The 19,880-nt window shown below is 48.2% G+C and overlaps 2 protein-coding genes across 4 annotated transcripts in view; one reads left to right on the forward strand and one right to left on the reverse strand.

Moving 5' to 3' along the window:
* Nucleotides 1-735: 735 nt before the first annotated feature.
* POLR2L (RNA polymerase II, I and III subunit L) lies at nt 736-6,167 on the reverse strand. Of its 2 annotated transcripts, none has more exons than XM_038180099.2 (3): nt 6,059-6,167; nt 4,983-5,090; nt 736-1,193 (listed from the first exon to the last, which is right to left on the reverse strand). In XM_038180099.2, the coding sequence occupies exons 2-3, from the start codon at nt 5,075-5,077 to the stop codon at nt 1,085-1,087; spliced, it is 204 nt and encodes a 67-aa protein (XP_038036027.1). In that variant the 5' UTR covers nt 5,078-5,090; nt 6,059-6,167; the 3' UTR covers nt 736-1,084. The 2 variants fall into 2 exon arrangements, with proteins under 2 accessions (XP_038036027.1, XP_038036028.1); XM_038180100.2 differs by having other exon boundaries at nt 6,042-6,091.
* The window catches only part of TSPAN4 (tetraspanin 4), a 393,576-nt gene continuing 379,837 nt past the window's right edge, over nt 6,142-19,880 (forward strand). For both annotated transcript variants that reach the window (XM_027459702.3, XM_072038961.1), the window contains exon 1: nt 6,142-6,299. The gene's annotated coding sequence lies outside the window, so the exon portion shown is untranslated. The remainder of the gene's footprint in view (nt 6,300-19,880) is intronic.

Raw genomic sequence — 19,880 nt, forward strand, 5'->3', positions numbered from 1 at the left:
TGCTGTGCCTGCCTGTGCGCACACTACTGGGAATGCTGCATTTCCTGGGTGTCAGACAACCTCAGGGGATGTCGTCCAGCCTTCAGCTGCCAGTGCAATAGAAAGGTGAGGAAACAGAATCTTTTGGCAGGGCTGATGCCTGCCTTGCAGCAGGTACCCTGCACATACAGCTGACCTTCCAGCCTTTCATTCTACCAGGAGTGCCCAGGGCCCGCTTATTTTGGCGATGCAGTCCCACGCTCCATGCACAGCACAGCATGAAGCCAATGACACCACTAACAAGCAGTAACCTTGCGTGTGTACCAGTCACAGAGCAGGTGCTTGGCCAGGCTTTGATCCTGTTCACACTAGCGTGTGTGAATTCCCCCACCCAATGCCTTCAGTGGGAATGCTCAGACACTTTACTAAAGTGCAGAGCACTGCTATTTTTTTTTAACCATTTTTCTGTAATAGAACAGCCAGTGTTTTATAAAAACTGGGGTAGAGACCACAAGCTGACCTCAGCTGCAGTGAAAAGGGAGCTCTGCAAGCTTCCAAAAGTAACGCTTCATTCTTACCAAGCAAACACCCATTCTGCTGCTGGGACCCAGAACTCCAGTCTGTCTTTCTAACCCACCCTGACTGCATAGTGTGAAACGCTTGGTATACTTACTAGTACTCCTGACCTCAAAGGGACCAGCACAAGTGGTGAGATGAAAGCACACACAGAACCCTAGCCAGCAACTGCAGAAAGGCTACAGGGAAGAAATACCTTTAATTCCACATTTTATGTAGACAAATGACTATATTTCATAAAACAAACATTTATTTTTGCTGGCAGAAATATCTAAAAGTTCAGGGAAAAAAACACCCTCCGAGCATTGATTTTAAAAAGAAGCATTTGAACTTTTAATCTCCAAATCTTAAGTGGACTTCATCCTTCATCTGTTTCCTTGGAAGAAGTCAGCGGTTTGGGGCAGCGAGCTAAACATCTCTCAGTGGTTGCACTACAGGTGGCTTGCATCTTTTAATGCCTGAAGTCCAGTTTCAAGCTTAGAATTAGAAATACGATACACATGGCTTGCAGCATAGCACATTTCTCGTCTCATTTCTCCAGGGGTGCATAATTCAAAAGCTTCTCAATCAGATCCACATGGGCTAGGAGCATTCTGCGGCAGCAGTATCTCTTCAAGCCAAGGGCATCCAGGGCATCTCTATTAACGAACGAGAACAACAACAAATAATAAAAAAAAAAAAAGAAATGAGTCAGAACCACTTGTAAGTGTTCCTAAGCAACATACTGATTACTCTGAGTTTAGTCATAGAGGAAAACTTGTTTGCAGTTTAAACCAAGAAATTTAGCATGTGCTGTTAATGTTCTTTTCCATTTGCTGCTGTTGACAGGGTGTTTGCCTGTTCTCCGGCCTGCAGAGGCACGTGATCTTCTGTAAAGATGGAATCTAGCTGAGACAACTCCCAGATTTTCAGAGGTAAGTCTGGAGAACTCCCACAGGGACAGAATTGTAACAGAACAGATCTTAAGAATTTCTTCTTCTGAACTAGTCCTCTAATGTGGGCACACTTGGTCATGGGAGCAAGGTTAAGTGAAATCAAAGTATTTTGGTTTTAGAAACAAGTTTCTGGTCTTCACAGCTGGAAAGCAACTTGAAATACGGCTCATTTCTAACTCCAGTTATTTAATTACAGTGACTTAGTTTTCATCCTACAAACATCTTTTACAAACACCAGTCTGTAGAAAATAGAAGAGCTGATCTGGGTAAAAATCTCATCAGTCAGGAGGCCTGAGTGTAGTAACGGGAACAGTTCTGAAACATGTTAAGTCATTTCCACTCCTGATGTCCTGGACAGTCCTTAATTACCCATGCTGGCTGTGGCTCCTGCTAGCTGTGTGGCAGAAGGCAGCAATCCGGCACAAGACAGTCTCCTGGCACAAGGAATAAGGAGTAGCATCTCCATGCATTGTTATCTGTGCTATTCTTAGCATCTAAAAGTATCATTATAACACATCTGCTCTGTATAACTGAGGGTGATACCTGCTTACTTCGCAAGATACATTTGTGATCTAAGGCACTTTAAAAGGGTGAGAGAGATTAAACTAAAATAACTCAAAATGCAAACTAATCCTTATGGATGCTAATTCTGAGGAAGGATAAAAACCGTTACAGATCCCATCTGAAATGGCATTCACTTGTAAAATTTGCCCCCCACAAATATACAACCAAGGACATGCAGGCTGCTCAGGAAGAAGTCTTTTACAGTTCTTCCATGTAATTCCCCCTGAATGACTCCCCAAGATTCTTTCAGTGGGGTAGAAAATCCCTTTATGAGTCATCCTAGTCTAAACTGCTGCACGTGTCTTCCATGGATGTCCCTATCAGACCTTTTATAGATGAGACGCTATCCAAGCTCTTTAGCAGCAACCTATTAACCAGAAAGCCAGTCTGACACTCCTTCAGCATTTAACATTCATGAAATGTGACTCAGCTCGGATCTTTAGATTTCTATCACGTAGCTCAACCATCCAGCATTTGATTAAAACAAATGAAATTCCTCAAAACTTGTAATTGTCTTGTTGCAAGAAGCTGGTAGATGCTTTTCTAAAGTATTAACAAGTGAGAGGAGGCTTCTGCACAAGCTGGACCATGGTAAAAGGTTGTTTGGCTTCATGCAGTACAGCCTAATTGCATGGAGTAAAACTCCTGCAGCTTTTCTGATGTCAGTTAGCCCTCAGACCTGTCAGCGGCCTCTCGGGCTGAAACAACAAGGCTTTCCATTTTAGTCCTGGCACTTGCTGAAGTTATTTAAGAGAAGTGTACGAACAGTCTAATTTTAAGAAAAGAATGTTTATAAATAACATCACGTGATACTTAAAACATTCCAAAACACTTGAGAACAAAACCATCTGATGTCTGCTGATACCTAAGTTTTAAGAGCTGTGTCTGAAAGTTCAGAACTTTCCAGAGGTGCAGAATACTAACATGAACAGAAACTGTAGAAGTCAGCCTATAAATTTCAGCTAAAACACTACCAACACTTCAGTTGTTTTTCCCTTTTTCTCTAGCTTCCAAGTACTGAGGGGAAAAAAACAAAAAACAACTTAAAGGGACAAACAGAAAGGTGTGATTTTTTTTTTTTTTTTAACCACAAACTGATTGGAGAAGTTTATTTCTCTGATCTTGTCCACTTATTTCTGAAGCTTATAATTAATGGTGATTCTAACACCGCACCATAACATTTTAATGGTTCATTGTCTGCTGAGCTCTGCTTCTGATTTCACAATACCAGAACTGCATTAGCTCAAATACCCCCCCCCCCAGAATTACACCCGTGACCACAGCAATTGTTTTTGAGGTAAGCATTTAGAAGTAAGAATGGACTGCTTCCAATGCTCCCTACACAAATGCAGAGGAATGCTGAAAGTAGGAAAATATATTGAGAGGTAACTGGAAAGTAAGAAGTCACAAGTGGTACCAGAGCAGCTCAGATAAACTTCAGCATTAGTGAGAGCTGATTTGCAGCCTGTGATGTTTTAATGCTTTTAACTACATAAAGGAAAGACAACAAAAGGCTGGTGTAGGAGCTCAATTCTAGGGCCACTTTTGTTCAACATTTCAGCAGTGATGTGGCTGCGGAATGCATCCTCAGCACGTTCACCGCTGGCATTAAACTAGGAGGTGCTGTTGCCTCCCTGGAGAGAAAAGAGCCCTTGCAGAGGGATCTACGTAGATCAGAGCATTAGACAATGAGAAGTGACGTGAAATTCAGCATAGGTGCTGAATTCAGCTGGGTGCTGCAGGTGGGGTGCAGCAGTGCTGGACACGGGTACCCACCGGGGCGCTGGCATTTTCTCCCTGCTCTCTCCTGCCGTGATTCCCACTAGTCAGTTTTTCATGAAAAATATAAGTGGTGATGGGGACAAGTCATCTTTTCCTCTGCAAACTCCATATGAAGATTAATCATAACTTCCTAGAAGTTTAAAAGAGGCTTAAACCTCAAAGCTTTTCTTCTCTTCTTGTTCTGTGCTTCAGTGTCTAACACAGGACTCGGGTTTGTCAAAAGCCCCAAGAACGTTTTCAAGATTTAGAGAAAAGGCAGTGAAAGCTGTGTTGTTTATGCACATTCTGTAATTCAACACACTGCGCTTACCCATTTAAAAAACCTGTTAGTGACCTTAGCTATGTGAACACAAAACAAATACTCTTTTAATTCTACTTAATGGTTTCAACATGATTTTGGGAAGTCACTCAGATTTCTGCCATGTTTTTTTCCACTGTTTTGATTTGCAATTTTTTTCCCTTCATACTTAAACTTGATGACAGGGTAAATATTGCTCAAGAACTACCTTTCACAGACCTGTCAGATGCAGTCCCAGCACTGCCAGACCCTCCCCGAACTATTAAAAGACAATTTGGGTCACACAAAGCCCACGTGGACTTCTTAAAATAGACATGTTAGGGTATTTAGGGCAGTCAAATTAAACAGGGGCTCCCTCCCTAGTACAAACCAGTGCTTTGAGATAAGGCTAAAAATCCTGGAGTAGCAAATATGAAATGCTTATAGGAAAACCTGAAAGGGGGCGTGCACTGTGAGCAGCATTAGATACTCCTTACAATTGCCACTTTCCCTCCTATAAAAAGAGGCAAGAAAAAGTGATCCCACCATAACGCGGTGGTGGTGAAGCTGACCACGTTGCTTGTTTCTTCCTTTAACCTTCCCTAGGAGGTGAATAACTGGGACTGTGGGTGCAGAGGTTACACTTGGCAAATCCCCTATTACCACCCAGAAGCGTTCCCTAAGGACCTGGCTGCTTTTTATCCCCCGTTATGGGGTCTGACCCGTGGCTACCTGTTGGGCTCAGCCTGTGGCTGCAGCTTTTGCTGCTTCACAGCCGTTTCACGGTGCCGTGGCGCTGCAGAGGGGTGAGCAGCCAGCACCCGAGTGCCCCCCCAGCACCCTTGGGTGCCCCCAGCACCCCCACGCACCCTTCGGTGTACTCGGCCTGCAGCAGCCCCAGGTAGGCCTCCCACTTGTTGCCCACGATCTTCCCGCACGTGAAGCACCTGACGGGGATGATCATCTCTGCTCGGCGCCTGCGAGGGATTCAAAGATGCACACACAAAAAAGTAAATAAATAAAAAACAACACAGCAAAACCTTAAAAAAATGACACAAGAAAAATTAAAATAAAAACATTTAACAACAAAACCTTAAAAAAGAGATGCACACAAAAACCTTACAAAGTCCCCCCAAAACAAAAAAGTTAAAAAACCAAAACAAACACAAAAACCTTTAAACAAATTTAAAACGCCCTAAAACCTTTAAAAAAAAAAGCCCTAAAACCTTAAGAAAGACCCCCCAAAAAACCCTACCCCCCCAAAAAATGAAACCCCTCCAGAAAAACCCTAACCCTCCCCAAAAGAACCCTAAAACGTTAAACCCTTAAAAGAAACCCTAAAACCTTAAAAAAAACTAAGCCCCCGAAAAAAAAACTAAAACCCCCCAAAAACACCTAAACCCTTCCCCACAAAAAAACTAACCCCCCAAATAAAAACCCTAAAACGTTAAAACCCTAAAACCTTAAAAAAAAAAACCACACAACAAACAAAACCTAAAAGCTTAGAAGAAACCCAAACCCTAAAACTTTAAAAAAGCCCTAAAACCTTAAAAAAAAAAAAACTAACCCCCCCCAAAAATCCCTAAAACCTTAAAAAAAATAAAACCTTAAAAAAAACCCAAAACTTTAAAAAAAGCCCTAAAACCTAAAAAAAGAAGAGAATTCCCCCCAAAAGACCCTCAAGACAACTAAACCCCTCCAGAAAAACCCTAACCCTCCTCAAAAAAACCTATCCCCCCAAAAAACACCCCTAAAGCGTTAAAACCCTAAAACCTTAAGAAACCCTAAAACCTTAAAAAGCCCCCTAAAACCTTAAAAACCTAAAACCCTCCAAAAACACCTAAACCCCTCCCCACTAAAGACTAACCCCCCAATAAACCCCCTAAAACGTTACAACCCTAAAACCTTCAGAAAAAAAGCCCTAAAACCTTAACACCAAACAAACCCCAGAAGCCTGCACCAGCCCCCAATCCCGGCGCCGCGCGGTGGGCCCGGGGCGGGCGGGGCGGGGCGGGGCCGGTGGACGGCGCCCCGCGAGGCTCAGAAGAGGCGGCTCGCGGGGCGGGCTCGTGAGCGCCTTTCGCGTGTGCGGCGCCGGGGCGCTGGGAGCGACACAGCGACACCGCCAGCAGCGGGGGGACGGCAGCTCGGGGACACGGCACTTGTTGCGCTCCGGCACAACGCAGGTACCGGGGAGAGCGGGGGGGAGCTGGGGGGTGTCGTGTGGGGATGGGAGTTGGGGTTTGGGGTCACCACGGGGGGGATTTGGGGTCACCGGGGGGGGTTATGGGGTCCCCAAGGGGGATTTGGGGTGCTGAAGAGGGGGTCTGTGGGCTTGAATTGAAGGATTTGGGGTCGTGATAAGGGATTTGGTGTCACAAGGGGGGGTTTGGGGTCCCAGCCGTCGCCCCTAGGGCTGCGCGTTGGGGTCCCAAAGGCCCTTGGGGTCCTCGTGTTGTGGGGTAAGAGGGGCGGTGAGCCCTGAGCACAGCGCCGGGACCGGGACCAGCACCAGGAGCGGCCACTTCAGGCACCGTCCGCCCGCCTGCAGCCGAGGGATGCCTGCTGCGATGCTCCCAAACTTGGTGGGGCCAAGGGGCTGCTCGGCGGACCCCACACTGGAGCACAAAGCCCCCCAGTGCTGCCCCTCGCTCTCAGCCCCACAGATCCTCAGGCAGAGCTGAAATTCCCCCAAACTGCCTTATTTTCCCGAGTTAACGCAGCTCACGGAGCCTTCGCCGCCAGGCAGCTGAATTATCGTGTCCCAGTGCCCGGCTCACGCTAACCCGGCTCTCCCCACTGCTCGGCTGCTGAGCTGCTGGAGGATCGACCCTCCGCGCCCAAACCTCAGCCCCAGCCCGACCCGTGAAGGAGCAAATAGTTTCCTTTCAACAGCCAGGGGCTTGGGGTTGTTCGGAGGCGTTCGCCCAACTCGGATCGCTAATGAAAAGACGGCAATTTCTGCAGTCCCGGGAACAATTCCACGCAAAGGGAGCGAAATGACTTGGCGTGGAGGGTGGATGCACTCCTGCGATCTGCAGATTATTGTCATTACTGCTATTTCAGACCAGCGGGAGCCAAAGCGTCTTTTCTTTTCCTCCTTTGATTTCTTTTTTTTGGAGGGATTGAGAATTCGGAGGCTGTGCTTTGATGCATTTTCAGCACCAGGGCTCCAAAGTAATTTTCGTGTTGAGCTGCGCAGTGAAAGGCGTTTGTATTTGGAGCCAGGGATTTGCAAGTGGGAGTGAGAAAGAGGGGCTGTCACGGGGGCTTCGCGGCAGAGCCACGTCGTTACACTGAGGTCAGCTTCCTCCAGCTGCCTGGTGCAAATGTGCCTGTTTGTTTGCTAAAAACAAAAGTGAATTTTAACTTTCAGACCTAGTTCTCAGATACAACTTTGCATCTTTTATTTTGGAGGGAACTTAGCGCTGCTGTTGCATGTGAATTTGTGTCCTTTCTGGATAACCTGCGTCGACTCGGTGATGGGTTTAACAACCTGACAGGTCTCCTCTGGCCACAGTTTCATTGATCCTAAAAAACGTAAGGATTTTTATGATCTGTGACCTGGAGAGAGTGCTGCATACCGAGAACATCCTCTGCTCAGCTTCATGTATTCTCTGCTTAACCTGACCATTTCCCAAACCACAGGAGTCTGTTTGGGGGGGGAACTGTGCATGTGTGTGGCTGTTAATGGTCCCAGTGGTGTGTGGTGGGCTGCAGCTAACGCCAGTTAGGGGGATCGCTTCTGCTGCTTCGTCAGGAGCAAGCCCCGGTGTGTAGCAACTCCTTTGCTGCAGGTGAGCTGGGTGCTGCTGACACTCAGCTGTTGCAGTTTGGTACTTAGCACATTTAGGTCTCTTCAGCCTCCTTCTGAAGAGGAAGGGAACCTGGCAGAACTGGAGGATGAGGTCTCTCAGAGCATCCTCCTGGAGAAGGGCAGGGGTGGTAGCAGTTGGCGTTACCCCTAATCCCAAAACTGCATGGATCTTCCTTGCTGTGTCAGTAAGTTCTCATCCCCTTTTGGGTCTCTTGCTGCTTTGCACAAGCAGCAGTCCCCACACCTCTGATTCTTCAGGCTTTCAGACAGTAGCTGGGGGGCTTTGGGGACTCCTCAACGCAGAGCAGAAGAGCCTCGCCTAGAACCAGCTGAGCTGGAGGTCTGCACGCTGCTTTCCTGACGTGCTGCCTTGTGAGGCTTTGTGGTGGGGCGCTGCAGATAATTTGCCCCACTTCTTGGTTAATTCTGCGCAGGCTTCTTCCTGTGATGTGGACAGCTTTTGAAAGCCACTGGTGTTCTGCCCCACCATTGCTGTGTTAGCATTTCGGGGGGGTGCTTAGGTGTACAAAATGCAGCTGGAGATGATTGTTCCACGTTACTCTCAGCACTGAAGTCCCAGGCTTGTGACCAAGGGGTATGTCATGTCCTCCTCCCTATTCTGCCATCCCCAAAACGTAAGGGAAAATATTGCAGCTTGTTTAAAAACAAAACAAAACCGCAAAACCACATGCAACTTGTCTTCCCCCTTGCTCCACTGAAATGACCTGAGCGACTGAACTCATCCTAAAATACTTCTGCAGTCTGAGTGGCCGTATGACTTCCTGTGCCTTGTGTTGGCAGACTGGGTCTCCTCTGACCTTATCGCTGGGGCTGGGGCTGTAGGAAGAAGTCGTGGGATCTCTGCCTCTGGGCTGGTAGCGTGAGAAACTGCTGGCGTGGGGCTGGGAACTGGTTTTGGTTGTGTTCTGGGGGCTGCGCTTGGTCAAGGTGAGGTATGTCCCCGCTCTGGGCTCTGCTTCTCACCTGCGATTATTTCTGTCCTTCTGGCTTTGTTTTTGCAGAGGTGCACTGAAGCCTTGGGTCTTCTAAGACCTGATTTGCCTCTTAGGTAGCAGTCGTGTTCAAGGACAATGAATTGCTGCTTAAATTGAAGGCTCTTCAGAAGAAATGTTCTGTGAAAGAACGTTTTTTGTGCTGTAGATGTTGACTTGCAACTTCCTAGAAATCTGCCTGTAGCTGTGCTGGCTCGGTTTGCAGCTGAGTGCTCTGTTTCCTGTCTCTTGTCGGGGTCACTGGGCGAAGGAATGTTATCAGTTCCCCTTCCGTCCCCGACTAACGCAGCGGAGCCGTGTGTGATCGCAGAAGTTAGCGGTATCACGCGGGTTTGGTGCTGTACAGCACGCGTTACAGCCAGCTGGAGTGGAGGAATGCTTAAAAAAATAAATTAAAAAATCCTTGCGTGAATGTTGAGATGAGCGATGAAGTTGGATGTTCATTAGTCAGGAGCTGAAATGTGGCACGGAAAACTTAATGAATAAATACTTAGCAGTGGAGAGCCAGAGGGAGAGGGAATATTTATTTAAAAAATATATATAAAAAAAGATGAGGCTTGGCTGGGCTGCTGTTTTCTCAGCCATGTTCTCTGCTCCAAATCTACCAAATCCAGGTTCACTCTTGCACTTCCTCTAGCCCAGGGTAACAACCCAAAGTTGTCACTCATCCTGCTCCACGCCAGGAAAAGGGGCTCCTGCCACGGTGACTCTGGAAGGACTTCCCTTCTTCCTTAAAGTTTCCAGGATCAAGGAGCAAAGCCTGAGCTGGAACTTCTTTGCTTTGCCCTTGAATTGGTGAGTGGGCGGCCTTCTGTCCCCGTGTCCTCCCCCTGCTGCCTTGCTTGGAGATGGCTTCGTGTGCGATGATGGGGAGGTGAAGAAAGCCACGGGGGAGAGGCAGGGAGGATGGAAGGAGGAAAGAGTCATCTGCCCAGTACAGCTTCGTGTTGTTCAGTCCCCCCATATGCTGCTTAATAGCTGCTCAGGCCCCTGGATTTAGCGACACAAACAGAGAAGCTGCTAAGCAAGTGAGAACGAAGAGAACCTCCCTAAGCCGGGGATGTGACTGCAGCTTCACGGTAATACCAGGCAAGCCTGATGGTGCTGATTTCATTAAAAGCAACATTCAGGGCCTCAAAGCAGGGTTTAATACTACTATATATTTTTTTTCTTAAATATGCTGACCTTATCTGGTAAGCCTGTAATATTTGTTGCAATGAAGAGCAGCTGCTGCATAAATACATATATAATATCAGTTGCCAATTCCGAAAGCTGTGCTGAGACCGTGACTTGTTTGAAGTGGGGTTGCTATTAAAAGGCAGGTGGCAGGATGTTTATTTTACACCTTGTTAATTGCTTGTTTTTCCTGCTGTAATTGGCTTCCTAATGGGGGCAGAATGCTCTTGGTTTTGCACACAAAGCTTCATTAGTGACAACCGATGGAAAGGATTCGGAGGGTGGGATTTGTATGAAACATATATATTGAGTAACAGATGTCTCTGCTAAACAGAGTGTACGAGGAAGTCCCGTAGATGCATCCAAAAATGCAAATGCTATTCCATAAAGCAATTTAAGGTGTCCTTGGGCTGGATGCGAGCCTCGCTGCCTGTTACTGGGGAAGGGGGGCAGAGGCACTGCTCCATGTCACCAGGAGCGGGGTGCTGGGGAGGTGCTGGGGGCTCCTGGTGCACGTGGACTTGGGAAGATATCCTTAGGGATCTACGTGGCGTGCCTTAGAGGCTGCTTAACAAGCTCCTGTATCTGTAGATGTTGCTGAAGTGGGTGGGTGGGTATAATTTTAGGGGTGTGTGCATATATATATGTGAGTATCTAATGTGCATATATAAAAAATGAATACTGAAAAGGTAAGATAGCCCTTCTAAGAAATGGCTTGTCATCCATAGCCCCCTGCCTCCCTTTCTCTTCCTGGTAAGAGCACAGTTGGGATGGAGGAGGATGGATGCTTCCTCAGAGGCCGGTGTTTAACTGGTTTAGGACTGGTTTTAGTGGTCATGGTTGTTCTCAGCAAGGTCGCATCATGCTAAAAGTGTCAACCTTGGATTGACATACTTCATAAAAAAATAATGCCTGTGTTACGTGCATACCTCACAGCCTAATTGAGTGCTTCTTGTTGGGGGGAGGTAATATCCCGAGGCAGCATTTTAATCAGAAAGATCACAGGAGCTGCCCATCAGCTCTGCTCTTCCCTGCAAGTGTCCTCAGATGACAAAATAATCCCCTTTCTTGGGATAATGCTTTTCATTTCTGCACAATCTTTCCTTCCAGAGCAAAGGACGGACTGTGACGTCGAGGTGAGGGCAAGTCAAGTATTAACGTGTGAAGGGAGAAGCTCTGGGATGTTGTGCTCGCCTGGTGAAAGCAATATGTGCCTTCTTCTTCAGCTCCTGGGTGCCCTTTTCTCTGATGTGCTTCCCAAACTTGGCTGGGAACTTCTTTCTCTGGGTGTACAAGCAGATTCTCTGCCAACCCTGTCTTATTTAGAGAACTGCAGCAAAGCAGCCCCCTGTCAGTAGGCTGCCCTGGCATCTGTGAGGCCCTGAACCCTCATGAGGAGGAATGGGGGATTTTCTAAGCCTCATCACTGAGGCTCCCATCAGCGCTGATGGATGTTTTGGACCAAAGCACAGGAGAGCAGGCTGTGCTGAGGGCTGTCCCCTGGGCCTTTTGGGGATGCTTATGTCTGTATTTAAACTTGCTGCTTGCGTTTTTCCCTCTGCCTGCCTGCTAGCCAGCCTTGTATCATGCAAGCCTTGGTGGGAGCAGGAATCAGGGGTGGCCAGGAGCTGCAGCAGAGCCCTCTCACCAAGTACCTCCTCTCTGATGGTGGCCTGTGGCGGCTACTAAAGGCAGCATCCCGCTGTGTTACCACCACGCTCTCGCTTTCAAGTTGTGTTTTATGTGTTGTGAAAGGCTGTGGCTGTAGCCTTGTTTCAGAAGTGCCTGCCTAGGGACGGGACCGCAGCTCCTGATTAAAACCACCGGCTGGGGCGCATCAGCTCGCTGTGTCTGGGCTAAAGTGCTACGTGCGAGCTGGGTGTCCTAAAGCAGCCCCAGTGCTGCCCTGCCATGTGCTGCCTTGTGGGGACAGATAATTATCCCTGAAGAAGTCCCTGTTGGCATGCAGAGCCGCAGCCCTCCCAGCGTGGATGTGGGGAGGAGGATGGGGCTGCTGCAGAGGATGTGATGTTACCGCTCAGGTGAGTGGGCTGCCGTGCACCCATCGTTGTGCTGTGGCTGTTGAGCTGCTCCTCCTGAAATTAAAACCAGCTAAACGTTCTGTAGAACAAGAAGAAGCGCTGCTTCCGTGCCTCTGATCAGATTAAGTACGGCGCTTGGTGTGTCCTTCGGGTGGCGAAGCCGCTCGGCTCGGTGATTCGTGCCACCTGGGGCTGCGTTGGGGTGACGTGCCGCGGCTCACGGCGTGCTGAAGCTATCAGGCTGCAGGGCTGGTAACCACGGGGGTCCCGCGCTCGAGCTGCGGAGCCTCAAATGGAATTTTGCAGAAGCGGTGCAGTTTGTAGGAGTGAATTTCTTTTTGTTTGAGTAATGTGCTGTTTCTTTCCCTCAAGAAGTGTCGAGGTAATGTGGTGGCAGATACGTGCGCTGTGACTGCTCTGCAGGAAGGAAAGAAATTGCTGCATATTCTGCGTGAAAGGCCAGGGACTGTTACTTTTCAGTGGGTAGAGGGGGAGAAGCCTTTACATTGCCGTGGCGTTCTTTATGAATATGGATTTGGAAACTGTTTTGCTTGCGTGTGGTTTTCTTTTTCGTTCAAGAGCCAGTCCCAGCATTTTAATCACAATGCAGCATGGCAGGAGCAGCAGAGGGCTGGGGAACAGGGGGTGTAGCTGCGCTAGGACCAGGAAGGTTAGGGAGGGTCTCCAGCTTGCCGCAGAGATGCCCTGAGGCCTGCACGCTGTGCAGCAACGTGTTGGAGCTGGGCCTGAGCAGAGGAGAGCAAGCTTTCGTGGAGCCTTCCAGTAGCTCTAGTGCTCTTCAGCACGTGCACGGTGCTTGGGTATGCTGTGGCCTAGCGGGGCAAATAGTCAAAAAGCTTGACTAAATGCAAGAGGCAAGACCAAGCTGACTTGGGGATGTCCCGGTTGAGGCGTGTTGCCTCCTTAACACTAGTAAGTCATGGCACACGTGGCATCGCCTCTGCGCAGCTAAATCGCAGCCGTGCGTGCCGCAGGGAGCTGTAATTCAGGAGCCTGTTCTGAAGGGCACAGCTCCTTTGTCTGGTCTGACACGCTGCTGCTGCTGTGCTTGCTGGTGGTGGTGTGAGGGAATAATAAAGTAAAGCCTTCAATCATCTGACCTGATCAGAGAGGGCTGTCTGTAGTGATTGATACGTCTTCTCGGAACAATAGGCTGCTGGAGCTGTGGCCGGGGACTGATGGCTTTGGTTGGGGTTTTGTGTTCCTCTTTTGATCTTGCTGCTCTTTACTTATGCCAGGTTGCAATTTTGTTTGCAGCTTGCCTTCAAATCCCTGCCTGATCTAAAATTGTACTTACATACATCCCTTCAGACTGAAAATAAGAGAATCCTTAAAGCTATCTGGAGAACAATTTTCCCTGTCTCCCTTAGGAGATTTTGAGGACAGGCACCCAAGCCCTCTCCCCTCCTAAATCATCTTGATTTCTTAAATTGACTCTCTCCAAAGTAGGTGTGAAAATGTAAAAACAAAGACACCTTCCACTTTTACGTGTCCCTGGCCCGATGAGTGGCAGGCTGAGCAAATGGACTTGGGTTCTCTTCCCCATACCCAGCCTCTTCTTGTGGGCTGCCTGTATGGTCTCGCTGAGCTCCTTCTCTTCTTTTCTTCATTTATGGCGTTTGCTGTTCTCAGTAAGAAGACAAAAAGCTTAACGTTAAGAAAGTGCTGTATTTCATGAGAGCTTTTTGTGTTTGCATTGAGAGAAACCCCTGAAAATAAACTTGTGTGCAGTTCTGCTTGGCTCTGTAACAACTGAATAGGGCAGTGCTTTAGTGTTGGTGAATGCCAGCACACAAAGGATGCCACCTGTCGGCATCTGGGCCAGAGGTGTATCTGGATGTATGTGCATTTGTGCAAAGGAGATGTTTTTCTGCTTCCTTGAGCAACACCCCTGGTATATGGGGTCAGTTTAGAGCAGGGATGGTTGATCTTTTAAAATCTATGCTGAAAAAATGTACTTTCCCTTCTATCTTCTTCCTTGGAGAAAGGATGGCAAGATGCTTCTGTGCTAAAAAGCAAGAACTGCTCTGATGATCCTGCTCCTCTGCTAGAGGTGAGGACAAAAAGATCCGTGTGGTGCAGGCTCAGAAGTAGGAGAGGAGATTTCTTCATCGGGATGCAGCGGTAGGCTTGTGAATCATTTGCTTTCTAAAAGTCTTCTGCGATCTCTTACTGTTCTGCTGGGATTTTGTTTGTTTGCTCTCTCTGTCAGTAAATGACCATTTCGTTTTGGCAGTGCCCTACTGTTTAAATTATGGTTAGGGCCAGTCTTCTGTGGACCTGCTTAGCATCAGTTTTATTGCCTGCCTGCATTCCTGCCCTGCTGCGGGATTGTCATTGCACTGCCTTTTGGGTGTCTACTTTGCTGGCGGCTGGTCCAGCTCCTAGGGCTTGAAAAGCTGTTTGGGGATTCCTCTGGGAGCCTTAGGGAGTTGCTGGAAAGAAGTCAAATTCTCATAAGTTCCTGAGAAAGCTGTCATAAGCCTTGTGGCTGTTGGGTTACGGCCAGGCACTTTGTTCATGGGACCCATGGCGAGCCATTGCTAGACAATAAAGGTTTCAGGTTCCTTTGTTCTGCCTTATGAAAGACGACCAGTTCTGGGCCAGCATGGCATTGTTTTGATTGGTGCAAGAGCACGCAAGATTCTCTATATCAAAGAGTTTTACATTTTAATAAGCCTTGTTTTTCTGGCTTCTTTTCTCCCCTTTCCCTAGGGCTTTTTCCTTCATGCAGCCAGTTTACCTGCTGCAGGCTGGCTCCATCCTGGTAGCGATTTATCCAAAGTTACACTGCTTTTGCACCCGGTGGCTTTTGGCAACTGGAAGTCCCCATTGCCATGCAAAGTGCTGGTTCTGATGGCACATGCTGCCATGGCAGAGCCAGCTGTGCTTTACTACTGCCTTAGTTATTTGTTACAGTGGGGAAAAATGGTTTTCATGACCCCTTCTCGTGGTATTTCCTTAGCGTGCATCTGTGTGTGTATATATAACTGTAAACTCTGCCTGCTGGTGACTATTTCTGTTGGGTAGGCTTTTGTGTAAGTTATGGTTGGCTCTGACCCTGCATATTTGCTCTCCATCCTCAAGGCGGTTGCCAGCTTGTTGTCCCCTTCTCTGCCCCCAGAGAAAGGGGAGAAGTCAGACCGAGGTTGTGTTTGCCTCTCAAGTTTCCTTTGTGCTGCTGGCTCAGGGCTTGGTCCTGCATCGTGGTGAATAGCGCTTGGTACCACCAAACTTTGAATAACTAGTGATGAAGACTTCATTTCTCGTGGGAAGGTGGTACTTCACCCAACAGCTTCCTTTCTGTGCATGTCTGTCTTGCTGCAATTGCTCTTCTGGGTTTTGCCCCATCCAGTTGCCCTACGTCCTAGCCACTTAGGAAAAGTGGTTGGATTCAAGTTGTCCAGAACGGTACAGAAATGTCAAGAATGTGCATTCCAAGTAATTTCAAATACTTAAATTTAAAACGAAGGGTGTTGGTGCATTGAAATGGTTTGATACATCTCTCTGTTTGGGACTGAGCTGGGATGGAATCCAAACCAAACCATGCGAGATCCCTGGAGGGAAAAGCGCAGAGCAAATTGGAGGTAGAAAAGTCAGCCCGAGCTTCGGTTTGGCTTTGTCTTTGCAGTCTTTGAATGTGTGCCAGCCATGGATGAACGGCAGTAAGACAAATATTTAGGTGCTGCTGTACAGCCTATGGAAGCTTGTATTCAGTGACACGCTTTACAGATTTCATACTGGGTCTGAAAAATTGTGTTTCCATCAGAATCCGCATTACTTAATTTCAGCACAATGTTCTGCCAGCCTTGAAACGTGTCTGCATTTGCTTGCAGAGAGCTTGCTCGGATTCAGGGCTTGGTTCTGTTTATTTCTTTTTTTTTTCTTGGCTTGCCTTCTGCAGATATAATAGTAATAATAAAAAGTCCCAGAAAATCCTCTCCAGTATGTTACTCGTACAGCTGATACGCTGATGGTTTTAGCAGTCACCGAAGGCTGTGGTGCCGCTTTTTTTGTGTTGTTTTTTGAATCGAGAACTTACAGTTTTTCTCTGAAACATCTGAAAACTTACATGATTAGCACTATCTAATCAGCTGGAGTGTAAGGAGCGATATCCTTGGTTAATATTTTCTGTCTGAAGGGTCGGCGTGCGATGGGTCTGCTACTGGGCTGCCTGGGCAGGGCTGGGACCAGGACCGGGTGTAGTGAGGCGGTGATGGCAGCAGGGAGGGAAGATCCTCCCCTGCCTCGGCAGGGCGGGCTGCTGTGGAAATATGAGGTAACGGGGAGCTGGGAGCTGTGAAGGAAGCCAAGCAGGGTTCTGCTTGGATGTAGGGCTGCGGGGATGATGGGGGTGAGGGCTGGAGAGTTTGGCTGTAGATGGAGCGGTTTTATCGGCAGCAGTGGTAGGTGTCTTGCAAAACTTCTGAGAGCATGTGTGATGTGTGCGCTGCTGTAGGACTACAAGATGTATGCCTGTAGAGCTGCCTTCGTGGTGTCCTGCTGCTGCCGAGTGGATCAGACCAGCTCTCCCTCTCAGCTTATGCCAACGAAAATAAGTGAGCCCCTCACGACCTGCAAGGAAAGCAGCTGGGCAGCCCGGGCAGGGAGGCCGCGAGGCTGTCCCTTCTGCAGCCTCCCTACACACAGTCCCTGAAAGGGGCCCTTCTCCTAACTGTGGGCAGTGGGATTTTTATTTTTTCCCCCTCCTTTTCCCCATCCCCTTCACCCCCAGTCCCTTCAGGCAGCCGTTAGCTGGTAGACAGCCCCGAGCAGGCTTCTGCTCGGGAAGGTGCTGTTTTCCTCTGCAGTTCATGGCACAGGAGAAGAGGGATTGCACATATGGTATTTTGTTCCAGACGCTCTTTACACCCCTCCCATTTCATTTCAGATCTGTTTTCCTTTTTTTCCTTTTTAAAAGCTTTGCGGAGAAAAAGATGAGGCTCTAATGAATGCAGGAGGAGAGAGGGAATAGGAACCTTCCCTCTTAATTTTTTGCTGCTTTTATGTCACCGATGAAGAAGAAGATGGCATCTCTGAGATGTGGAGCAAGTGCCTCAGCTCTGAGCTGCGGGATTGCCGGGAGGTGATGGCAGGGGTAGGGCTGGAGGAGAGAGGCAAATTCAGAGAAGCTGGGGCACCGAGCAGCGGGGAGCAGGGGCAGCACTTGACCTATCTTTGTCCCCTGCCAGTTTCTTCTTTTTATTTTCTAATTCTGATAGAAGAGCAGAAGAGTGGTTGAAGAGGGTTAGTAGGATCCTTGAATGCCACCTTCTGCTTAAGAAAAGATGTCGAGCGTTGCAAGCTCCTTGATTATGCTCCCTCGTTTCATCCTGAAGTTGTGTGCTGTTGTCAGTGATCAGCACTGCCTCTTCACTGCTTTGCTGGGGTTTATGCAGCTGCTCTGGCTTGAAGTTTTCTGCAATACAGGAAATGTTTCCCTCGCTCTCTTTCAGAGGAATGTGCATTAGGGTAGGGGGTGTTGGGGTGTGGGATCCCCTCATACTGCTTTCTTTGTCAGCAGTGTGCCGTGACCTGCTTCTGGGAACACCCTTGGGTTATCAGAAGCGTTCACTTGTTGGCCAACCTTTTTTTGGGGAAGAGCGAGCTTATTTTATGGGATGTGAGGCAGAAAGTGTGAGTTCCCTAGCAAGGAAGTGAAAGAGCTGTGGTTCTGTCATGTTTTTGGCTGGGACAGAGTCAATCTTCTTCATAGAGGCTCACACTGTCCCAGCCAAAACCATGAAAGACTTGAGTCTTTTTTTTTTTTTTTTTTTTTTTTTTGCCATGTTGCATCCACTTGGCTAACCTGTCTCCTGTGCTGTGCCTTCCTTGTTGCCTCTGGGTGTTTGAGCTGATACTTGGATGAACGTAAGAAAGTCACCACAGTGTTTCTGGGTTACTGCTGCATTTCTGAGCCTTTTGGCAGGGACGGAAACTATCCCGAAGTCTCTGGGAGAATGATCACGGTAAGGTCAACTATTCATGTACTTGACCTATTGTTTTTTTTTTCCTGATGTTTATCTCTTGCTACAGTGTAGTTGCTATTTCCAAAAATCAGTCTTAAAATGACAACTCAATTCAAGATAAAGCAGAGTTTTCTTTGTTGGAACTTGGCTGAAGGCTGCATTTGTCTTTGTTTACAACCCATGCCACATGCACAAAGTTTGCCCTGCTGTTCTCCATAAGGAGCCACAAAGAAGCTTAAAATATGCATTTCTGCATCCCTCTGGAGATTACTGTGCTTTCGCCATTTCACTTTCATCTGGATTGAGCCTCGCTATTCAGATTTAACAACAGTGCAGGCCAAGTAAGGGAGCATAATGTTGATCCTGCTTAGTTGGCTGTGTCTAATCCAGCTGCTCCTAATATACTTTGGCTTGGATTCATGCCACTTAACTGCAAGGTCTGCAACAGGAGCTGGGAAGGTGTCTGTGTCGGGACAATGACTTGCATCTTGGTGGGAGGAGGTGTCCATCCGTCTGTCCGTTGACCATGGAGGAATCTGACTGCTGTGATCTGCCCAGCCTGGGTATTTTACAGGAGTGCCTGAAGCTGAGTCAGATGGAGCCGAGCCTAATGTCGGAGAGCCCGTGCAAAGCATGGGACACCCGCTGTGCACACTGCCTGCTGTTCCTTTGTTGCTACTTGTGTTAAAGGAAACTCTGCTTATACTTTTGTTGGGCTCTCCAAATTGTGTTTCCAGTTGGATCCCTTTTCTCCTTCTGCTTGTTTTTCTAGTTCTAAGGCTGTCCTGTACCGCTAGTAACGTGAAGGGCGTGTAACGGTTTGGTGTTGCAGATGTCTTGACCACATTTAATGGCTTACTAAGTTGGCTTCAAGCCAGGTGGTGTAGCTGCTGCCGCTAGCCATGGCAGTGGCCAGGGCAGCTTGACAAGTAGCACTTAGCTCTTACTTGACCTTCAGCACGTCACAGCACTTGCAGGTGATGGTTACCTAAAGTCAGCCAGAGACATCATAATGGTTACCATCATAATGGGTACCTAACGTCAGCCAGAGACAGCAAGGCAGAGCCTTGCATTCAGGGACTTCATGAGCAGATGGCACAGGAAGGGCCAGAGGATGCTGGTGATGTCTACAGGTACAAGATAAAGCTTGGTGTGCCCTTCAGGCTCCTGCTTTCTCTGAGCTTTAATGCCAGTTGTCACTGATTTCAGAACCAGATCTCTCCCTAAACCTCCCTACCCATTCCCACCCCTCACCCGAGAGCTGGAGGTGAGCAGAGGGACATCTCGGTCTGAGACTGGTAAGTAGATGATGAGCTGAGAGGATGTTGTCCCTAGCCTCACCACGAATTGCACGTGATTGTGATGTACGATTCAACCACTGGGTGTCTCTGGGCTATGCAAAGCTCCAGGCAAGATCTAGTCCCTAGAAAGCTGGTGCTCTTCTGAGGCTGCAGTTTAGGACTTGCTTTGGAGGCTGTTTTGTTTCCGTCTGGGTTGACCACTCAGAATGTGGTTTCCCCACCCTTGGTAAATGCCGTGGGGCTGCACTGCGTGGTAAGGCAGCACTGTGGGCTGTGAATGGTCCTGCCATGTCGTGTTCAAGGGGAAGCAAGTCCCCTAGCCTGACTTCACTTATTGCTGTGTCTGAGCACCATGCACTGAGCCTGCAGAAGGCCCAAGGGAGGAGGGTGTTAGCACTGCAGCTCCACTGCCTCTTCCTAACTGCTTG

This window comes from Anas platyrhynchos, chromosome 5, assembly GCF_047663525.1.
Source record: "Anas platyrhynchos isolate ZD024472 breed Pekin duck chromosome 5, IASCAAS_PekinDuck_T2T, whole genome shotgun sequence".
Lineage (NCBI taxonomy): Eukaryota > Metazoa > Chordata > Aves > Anseriformes > Anatidae > Anas > Anas platyrhynchos.

What these genes read in the sequence shown, in the direction of transcription:
- POLR2L (XM_038180099.2), bottom strand. Translation starts at nt 5,077, where the DNA reads ATGATCATCCCCGTCAGGTGCTTCACGTGCGGGAAGATCGTGGGCAAC. An exon ending in CAGGCCGAGTACACCGAAGG is followed by an intron (nt 1,194 to 4,982) that starts GTGCGTGGGGGT and finishes GTTCGTTAATAG; the next exon opens with AGATGCCCTGGATGCCCTTG.